Genomic DNA, 10187 nt, shown 5'->3' with positions numbered 1-10187 from the left:
AACAGAAACTGAGGGAATAACTGTTATATTTCAAAGTTTTAAAGTTTAGTCTTTGGTGTTGCTGATCTAAACGTAAGCTGAAATCGGGAGTCAGCAAACGAGACGCCGGCAGAGGGCGGCCACTCGGCGAAAGAGGAGCGGTGCGGCGCGGGACGAGGGCAGTCTAGAGCCACCCTGCCGACGATATTCGCTTTGGTACGAGCCTCAGTCACGACCGCGGCCCTCGCGCAACTGCTACGTATTGTTCACTGTTCGTTCGTTACTTACAGACCTTGCCATGTGCACGCTCAAAGTTTATTCCGATCATTACTAACTCTTTAGTGCGCAATGCTGAGAGACGTTTGGCGTGTGTGGAGACCATCGCGCTGGCCGGGAAGGTTTGTATTTATTGTTTCTAACAATTTGTTTGTCGTGAAATTTCCATAAGTTGTTTTTTGTAAAGGCTTTGCGACTTACGCCTGCACGCGAATTGTTTGTTTACAATTAACACCTGCAAGTGATCCTTCTGCTGTGCGTTCTTCCGGAACTTTCCCTAAAGTTTCAAATAGCTACGTTGTATCAAAAAGTTGTTGTATATCCTATACACAAGCTACACCTGGTAGTTCATTGTAGAAAGACAAATCTCGGAGAATAACAATTAGACGTAATGACTTACTTAACGATCATATATTGAAGTAGAAGTTTGCCAATACGGAACCTGTATAAACAACTCAAACGACTATAGAAAAACAAAGTTCTCTTTACGACTTAGCCCTCCGCCGCCTACTTATCGCGATCATCTAACTGCAGAGCCACCGGTCTGGATCATAAATTCCAGGTTGTGGGCGAAAACTGTATTCAAATTGGCCGTTAAGTTCCGGCCGACATATTTACATAGTAACGTAATAATTCATTTCAATGAATTGACCTCCTTCCTTCTCTTGTTGTCTGTAGAAGGCGTACATGAAGAATAGGGTGTAGGAAGCCAAAATATTTCCAACTGGAAAATAAATCGAGTTCCCTGCCTGGGATGAATCCAATCACAGCTACAGATTGCTCGTAATAAAAATATTCTGAGGTCAGAATATGTAAGGGAATTGAATAGAGACCGGAAATGTGCGCTAAACAACTTAGGTATACATATTTTGTTTTATTGGGATACTCTTTGGAAAAGATGTCGGAGGAATGTGGATCGAAGAAAGGTTTTTTATTGAGTTCAGCATATTTTTATGCAATTATGTTATTTGACTAAAAGGCTTTTAGTATTTACAACTATTAAAATCGCCGCCTGTTTTCTTTGGAGAATATTGCCGTGAAAGTGAAGTAGGGTCGCCTTTTGCATTTTAAAAGGATGTTATAAAACTTTGTAGTAGCTGGTTGCAACAATGTTTCCTGTAAATGCCACCCAACACGGACAGTCTAGACACGTGCTCGGTACAATGTTGAATAAATTATCACTTCATGCTATCTTCGCTTATTGTTTCATTGAACAATTGCTAACGCCGGTTCACAATTTTTGCTGCAAAAATTCAAATGTACGAGTGTAAAGCACGAATTTGAGAAATTGACAGATCAAAACAATTTATAAATTACCAACGATTCGCAGAGATTTACATTCATGGTGCAAATGCGGACAAAATTAAATTTCTGAGAGGAAAACAATGTAGCGTTAATTACGGTCTTAAAGTAAACAGTCGTTTAGTAGATTAAAGGGCAGCAAATAAATAGGTCTTAAAATATTATGTTTGACCTTCGTAACTTGGGCTTGTAGTCATAACATAAAATCTGGTCGAAGATGTGCGTTTTACAGAAATACACGAAATAGCACAAGATCTAAACAACGCTTATTTGCAAAGGAAATTGATACAGTCAAAAAGCCGGTAAGCTCTGCGAGAGATAATTTATGGAACCGAGAGAGTACAAGAAGTCTACGTGGACATACGCAAGCAATAATATCATAACTGTAGGTAAATAACTTAAAAAACCGGCGAAAAGGTACTTGTGTGTTAGAATAAATACTCAGGCAGTTAATATTGGTTCCTAAGCTAGTTACTTTTAAAGTAACCTTGCATTCATAACCCAGTTTGGGCTAAATTAAAAAAAACTGTGTTCCACTTATGTGAATGCTTTTGTATTATTTACCGAATAATCTCAATACAGATTACTAAAAAAACCGACCTCAAAAGGCATTCTTCCCCTAGTTTGCCACCCCTAGAGGTAAAATATTTTCTTCAAATTTAAATGAGACAACTACTGAAGTACCCTATTTTCAACGAAAAAGGAATCATCAAAATCATCATAGTAATTATCGCGTAACAAACATACAAAACAACAGTCGAATTCGAAACTGGTCCTTTTTTTGAAGTCGGTTAAAAATAGTTGTCAGCTTTAGGTGAATTGCGATAAAAAACAAAAAAGACCAGACCAGACCAGAGCAGAAATTGTGTGTTTTATTTTACACATTAGCTCGGCTCTGGTGATTGCCAACGACAGAAAGAAAAGTTAATAATAAAAAAGTGACCATTACCCACTGTTTAGTATAGTGATATATTATTTAACTATTACATAAACACGATTTTAAGATTTTAAAGCGAATGGCAATTTCAGCAAACCAAGTCTTGGTATTTATTTGCTTATTTTGGAGCCTGTCGTCAGTTTGGTGTGTTGAGATTAATTTTTCATAGAATAGGGTTTGAAAAGACGCCACAGGCCTTCCCTCGAAAGTAATAATAGTATACGTAGGTATCGAAAAGGTTCCATTTTAAGCCGTTAACCACAATGGTTTTATTATATTTCTTAACAATTTGTGCAATTCCATACATCGTGATATGAAATAAAGCAATCAGGATCATGCTATACAATAAAGGAAGCATGTTATCGTGATTTTGCTTTGTGTTATTCATGCTATTCTATTTCCATCTATTTTCCGTTGTAATACAGTCAGTGCGGGCATAAGTTTTCTTTTATACCTGCTATAATATTATATAATATATAATCTTAAGAAGAATTGAGAATAAAAATTATGCGCGATAAATGACAACACGTACTTTTATTTAATTCATGATTGCTATGAAAATGTATGAAACATGTCAATGATTCTTGTAGATAAATGGTAGCTATACGAAATGCCATCTATGTGTTGCTCATTGTTTTGTAAACGCTAATTTCATGACACGCCAAATTCTTCTCTCAGATTTCTGTAGCTTAATACAAATACGACAGTAAAACACCGGTGAAACAAATAAGTAGTTTCAGAGCATTGACTTGTTACACAATGTTTCAGAGTTTATTTTTTGATAACTTCGGTACAGGGTACTGAAAAACCGACCTCAAAAGTCATTAATCTTCTAGGTTGCCACCCTTGGAGGTGGAATATTTTCTTCAAATTTAAATGGGAGCACTATAGTGAGGTACTCTCTTTCCAACAAAAAAGAATCCGCAAATTCGGTTCACAACTCATCGAGTAACATATATACAAAAAAAACATACATTCAGTTGAATTGAGAACCTTCTACTTTTTTTGAAGTCGCTTTAAAAATTGCGTAATTTTCGTCTGGCTAAACGTGAAAAAAAAAAACAATTTATAATTTTTGAAAATGATTAGCTAACCGATTAGTCGTTCGATAAAACCATAAATGACACACAGTTTAAGGTAATCTAGCTTCATTCGTTACAAAGTTATTTAAATTTTTTCACTTCAATAATTCACAGTAATACCGCGGATTATGGGAGTTTTACTCAGCTTTAGCTGTCATCTACACACCATAAACTTATCATAAACTAGAACCGTGGATTGCGTCGTATTGATTTTTATTTTTTAGTCAGGGTTATCACTTGACAATTGGAAATACTTATTTGTTCGTACAAAGTATGAGTCTAAATAATGGCAGGTTTCAAAATCGGGGTTTTTAAAACACTGTATGCTGTATTGCCGACCTTATCATAAACAATGTAATCGACATTTTTAGCCAAATTCAGTTATCAATATCTCTGGAATCAGTGAAACAAGATCATAACCCCCTAAAAGCAGATTTTTTATATCTTATTTAGTTTCATTTTTATTGTTAAGAAATAACATTTTAGGTAGTAATTGTCGAGTCCGACTCAGTTGGGCAGCTTTCGGGATGCTTCGGGATGTCTTCTAGTCCACAATATCGCAGTCCTTGAAAACAAAAGTCTTCGAGCAGTGCTTGTTCCCAGAGATGACCTACGGCTCTGAGACGTGGTCACTTACTACGCCTCATAAAAAAGTTCAAAGTCACTCAACGAGCTGTGGAGCGAGCAATGCTCGACATTTTTCTACGTGATCGAATCAGAAATAAGGAGATCCGTAGAAGAACGCAAGTCACCGACATAGCGTATAGGATTAGCAAGTTGAAATGGCAGTGGGCAGTGTACATAGGTCGTAGAACTGACGGCCGTTGGGGCAGAAGTTCTTGAATGGAAACTACGACCCGGAAGGCGTTCAGTGGGACGGCGCCCTACTACATGGACGGATGACCTGGTAAGGGCGGCGGGTAACTGATGGATGCACGTCGCGTCCGACCGGCTAGTCTGGTAATCTTTTAGGAAGGCCTATTTTCAGCAGTGGACGTCTTCTGGCTGATATAATGAACATTTTAGGTACATCGAAATTTACCAAAGTGAAAATGCGTTGTTTATGACAAGGTGGGAGTGTAGTTGTCTTTAGTATTGTTATATTCATTAATTATCAAGTAAGAAGTAGAGCTCCTTGTGAAAGAGTTCGTCCAGGGAAGTACTTGCCAACTTACCTATTTCTGCCGCCAAGCAGTAATGTTAGCATTACTGTGTTCCGGTTTTGAAGGGTAAGGGTTTTGGTGAAATTACATGGGACTTGTCAACTTATGTCTCAGGGTGACGGGCTCTTTCTTTCTGAGATCTTTGCGGTTTGAAGCTCTGAGTGGCACTGCAACTGTTATGAACAGGCGTGTAGCTTACCATCAGACGCACGACTTGTTCGTCCCGTCACATGATATTATAAAAATAATAATAATAAAAAAATAATAAAAAAAAATAATAAAAAAAAATTAGGTAAATTTTTGAATCCAATGTATTTTCATATATTCGCGTACTTTTAATGACTATATCAATATTTTACAAAAGATACTATATACCTACGATAGGTAACATGTATATAACCGTCATATGACAGAGTGGAAAATATTAGCTTCTTAAAGTCGATTAATATCGTACGACTTATTAGTACTTAACGTACTTAACAATAATGACGTCCGATCTGCCGTCCGCTAAATTGCGGTTAAGTGACAAAATATTTTTTTGAGGTATCATAAAAAAACATAACCCATTTTTAGAACAGAATTTTGTGCTCATCTTTTGCTATTTAAAACAGATACAGATAGCCGCGTTTTAACGCGTGGTTAACGGATGGCAGCGGTACAAACGATACAATACAATACGAACCTTTAGCAAGGAGAGTGTCCATATCTCACTGCGATTAAAGTAAAAAAAAATTTCAAGACACATTGTATGATTGATATCTCAACTCTAGCAAAAGAGCTGATGATCTTAACGGTGGAGTATATTCATTAAACAAAGCTAACCAACCTTCAACCAAATAAAAACTGGTTTGAGATCAGTCCGTTGGCTTAGGAGCTACGATCCCACAGGCACAATCAGACATCATCATCAACATTTCATCTTGTTTGCACCCACTGCTGAGTATAGGCCTCCTTTCAATTGCGCCATTCTTTCCGGTCCCTTGCGAGCCGTGTCCAGTGGTTTCCAGTTATTGCCTTGATATCATCAGCCAAGGTGAAGGTAGTTTGGCAGCTGGGAATATTCCGCACAATCAGACACAAGGCTTAAAATGTATATATAACTCCTCACTGTTTGGCGTCAGGGGTTAAAAATCGAATTGCCCCTAAAATTTAATACACTAATCTCAAAAGCAGTCTGTACCCCAACGATATCAATGTACTAACTATACCCACATAAATTTTAAGGTCACGTAAAGGAAAATAGTTTTGAAGATTTTGTTGTTTTCATTCAATAATACATTTTTGGATGTCCACTTTTGCAAGAAAAACAAAATGGCGTTGATCACCTAAGGCATCGGCAAACTCGTAAAGCTTTTTATTACTTACATTGGATGAACATTTTCTTTGTTTATCGAATACCAAGGTATTTACTGTGACAAAGAAGGTAAACAAAACGATACCTCCAATGAACACTATGCCAAGGTATTACTTTAATTTATTTTTTGGATATAGTCTGTTATTTTTGTAAATAGCCATATTTATTTACTAATATTAGACTCCCCGAATTTTGTGAAAAAAAAGGAACAAAAAACTAAATAAAAAAAATCAAAAAACAAATTTTGTGAAAAAAAAAAATACAGAAACAAAAAACAAAATAAAAACGGAACAGGCCTAAAAATTCGCGTAGTGTTCATTGGAGGTATTGAAACAAGATTCGAAAGGAAATCGACCATCGTCGTGTTTTTGGTAGTTCGTCGATCAAGTACAATTCATATAGTGAGCATTATCCCTCACCCTTTAGTGTGGGACCCTCGTAGTATCACGGTCCGACCCCTCGGCATTCGGGCCCTAAATACCTATTACAAAGAGGGGTCACGGTGCTCGTCGGGGTTGCATTCACAGCAAAATATATCTACGCACTTTTTGTGTACAACACGCTCACAGCTGCTGCGTATTATTACCAAGCATCGATTTTCCGTCTTTTATTAAAGTAGGTATAAAGCAATACAGGGCATTCTGCAAGTAGTTTCGTATCGTTGGATAGGTGCATTGAATACTAAGTGTAAATGGCTGGTGTCCCCAAAACAATGATCTTATTTGAAGTAATAACTTTATGAACAAATTAATTATATTCTTCTTCTTATATAAGTGTATGATAGGTATCAAAAAATGTAAAAACAGATTTAATTGTTAGCTGTAGTGGCCTTGTCTTCGTGTTCTAGTTTTAGAATATATTAGTTTCGATTTTGAATCATTGCATTCCTAACACTTCTTTAATTTTTTTACTTAATGTTTAATATTTGAGCTTTCTATTGTGTAACAATTATTTGTTTAGCCTCTGGGTACAATCGATATGATATCCAAGTACGTAGTTTATTAAGGACACTATTATATAATAATTATTATTGTACTTCCCTGACTATAAAGTTAATCTTTGATCGTTTGACAATAAATAAACTAATGCTAATTTATTTCGCACTAAAATTACTAGAAAATATAGGTAACTAGACTAATCTACTATTGCAAAATTAGTATTAAATATACCTACCGTACATACATGAACGTACATATTTACATACCGTATAATATTTATGACAGAAACATAGAAAGAATAGTTTCATCATACTTCCACAAAAAACGAATCATGCAAGTGGCGAATGCGACTCTGTTGTTTGGGTCGGAGGGAGCGGAGTATTTTCTTACCCTCTTGTGTTTATTACTAACAATATGATAAGCAGCGGTGTACAAAGAAATCTGTAATAGGTTTATGCGACACCGTTTTTTTACTAATTATAGCAATGTTATAAAAAAATCAAAAAATTGGAATTTTTATAATACTATATAGTGACTACCGAATTTTGTAATAATAATAATAATAACGCACACATTCAACGTAGCCCCGCACTAGGAACACCCTGTGTCGCGGGTGCCATGGACACACACATAGACAATAACAAAATTTGATTATGTGGGACAGACATCGGTACTATCGATTTGTCGATAGCAGTCGAGTCCCGGACCTATCTGATAGTTTTATTAAACCTTGTGAAACCAGAACCGCAGTTATACTTAGCCTCGTTCTTAGTAAACTTTTTAAAATAAACTTTAAAGTAACAATCGACTCCAAGTAGTGAATTTGGTAACGTTATTCAGACATCAAAAATCACCTGCGTACATATTTTATGTAATAAGAAATTATAACTATAAATAAAATAATCAGTTTTTCCAACATAGGTATCTATAACCAACTTTGGGTTGTAGTAAGATATGCTTGAAAATCGCTACTGAAAACTGCTGAAAGATTTATAAGTTAGAAAGACAATTGATTAGGCACAAACCACATAGTTACTGTTTAAACTGTTTACGAAGAATTACAGATTAATAGCGAGAGGAGTTGGGTACTTACCAGAATTGTAGCCAAAGGTCTAATCAAACTAATGGGAGTCTAGCATAAAGGATTTGTACCAAAGATTGTGGTGTGATGGAGGCAAACATGTTAATGACACATATAATATCGTCGTACCCTTGAAATAAAAAACCCACATGTGATCGTAATAATCGATCACATGTAAGAATAGATCGTCAAAACGATATCTCCAATGACCACTACGCCTACTTGATTTCTGGACCTTTGTTCTGTTTTTATTTTGTTTTCAGTTCCTTTAATTTTTTTCACACAAAATTCGTTCATTGTTTTTTCCAATTTTGTTTTTGTTTCTTTTTTTTTCATAAAATTCGGGGAGCATAATATTAGTAAATAAATATAGCTGTTTACAAAAATAACATAAAATGACTAAATATAAAGTAGGCGCAGTGTTCATTGGAGGTATTAAAAAGTGCTTTCGTAAAAGTCGTAAAAATAATACAAAATATATGAAACAAATTATAGTGTTGTAACTAAATATGTGAATTTCAGAATTAAATCATTGCTGAAACTGAAATTTGGTTCTCAACACGTCAATAAAACCGTCGTTAGAATATTGTAAGGAACAATTAAAAGATATCTACTTAATTAAAAATGATACACACTTTACGTGAGCTAGTTCTCACATACAGTTTTTACAGTCCTCAAACAAAGATAATCTTGGATCTATACATAAATTTTAATCATCTTTCATGGGAAGTGAGTATTCGTTTTTCATCGATTCAGAAAAAATACACTTTTTGAGTTAATATACTATTGCATTAACAGTGTGATGTGTGCAATTTGGAACTCTCCTATTTAAGTATAAAAGAACTGACCTGAAAAGTTGTCAATTTCCAGATGTGGATTCATTACACAAAGGGTGCGTATGTAGGTACCTGTAGTAGTACTGTTGTAGTATTTGTTCTATGTGCGCAAAATTGGGCCACAAATGTTTTACTACATGTATATAAATATGATCTCCGTCGTTATGAATCTTGTTCCATTATGAATGTAATAATTCGTTGCGCAAAAGCTAAGCGTCCAAATAGCTTCATCTTGTAAAAGCTTATTAGCACTTCTTAATCCTAAAATGCATTTCAAGCTCTCTCAGCTTTATGGCTCCTAATGCGAGAGCCACTCACTGTGGTTCTTTTGTTTCATAAAATATGAACGGACCCAATTTTTCAGTCTCTGGTTAGAATAAAAAGCGCGTATACCAAAAATAACTTGCGATAATATATTTAAGTATGTCTTATCTACGCAATTTTGGGAATTGCGTAATGGTGCATATTCCAGTTTTGCAAAAATCAACCCGACAGTGCACCGCTGCTATCTATCACAATTACGGACCTTTGTGATCTTTTTTTGGCTAGAATTTGTTCTTTCGCATTAGAAAATCGAAATAAAATTAATGAAGTGCATTCAATACTTTCCACGGCCACACAAGTTCACAAATATAAAAGTTTTTGAATTTCCAGAGAAAAATTGTAAAATCAAAGTAGGTATACTTCGAGAATCGTGAAACTGCAAAAACTTTCTTACGTAACCAAGATAGATCAAAGACAGACGAAGCTATTCTTCGATCAAGTAACATCTCAAATAAAATTTCTGAACGAATTTAAAGAAAAGCTAGCTCACCAGCGGAATAGCTGTGAGAATAATCCTACAATTAATTATGTAAAAGGTTTTATGAAAATTGTATTCCTTGACACAGAAAACTCCAATAACCTGCAATCGCTACTTCGAATCTTCTAAGAAAACAGGTATAAGATGGATTTAATAGAAATAATTATTATAATATTATAAAAATAATGCAAATGCTTGATTTTTATTTCTTTTTAAAGTACTGCGTAACCACATAAATTGCCCTCAGTTGCTAGCTCCTTTCAATTACCGTGTCCAGTCGAGACTACCCCATCACCTCATCGCACCTCTCTGTCCTCCGTCAATATGCACTGTGTTAGGCGCAAACTCGCTTGTACCCAGGTTGTCCAATCTGCATAACCAAATCAGTCACCATTGTGATATATACTATATTTCACTTAGGTATCAAGTTGCGCGCT

The 10187-nt window shown here is 35.4% G+C and overlaps 1 protein-coding gene across 1 annotated transcript in view; it reads left to right on the top strand.

Moving 5' to 3' along the window:
• Positions 1-217: 217 nt before the first annotated feature.
• LOC113237518 (toll-like receptor 6) overlaps positions 218-10187 on the top strand; it is a 59610-nt gene continuing 49640 nt past the window's right edge. The window contains exon 1 of the mRNA XM_026474072.1: positions 218-377. Within this exon, the coding sequence (XP_026329857.1) occupies positions 328-377 (50 nt within the window). The 5' untranslated portion in view covers positions 218-327. The remainder of the gene's footprint in view (positions 378-10187) is intronic.

Source organism: Hyposmocoma kahamanoa, unplaced genomic scaffold (assembly GCF_003589595.1).
Source record: "Hyposmocoma kahamanoa isolate Upper Pololo Valley unplaced genomic scaffold, ASM358959v1 100021, whole genome shotgun sequence".
NCBI classification, from domain to species: Eukaryota; Metazoa; Arthropoda; class Insecta; order Lepidoptera; family Cosmopterigidae; genus Hyposmocoma; species Hyposmocoma kahamanoa.
The sequence above is the reverse complement of the archived record's forward strand: the minus strand, read 5'-3'. Positions and strand labels throughout refer to the sequence as shown.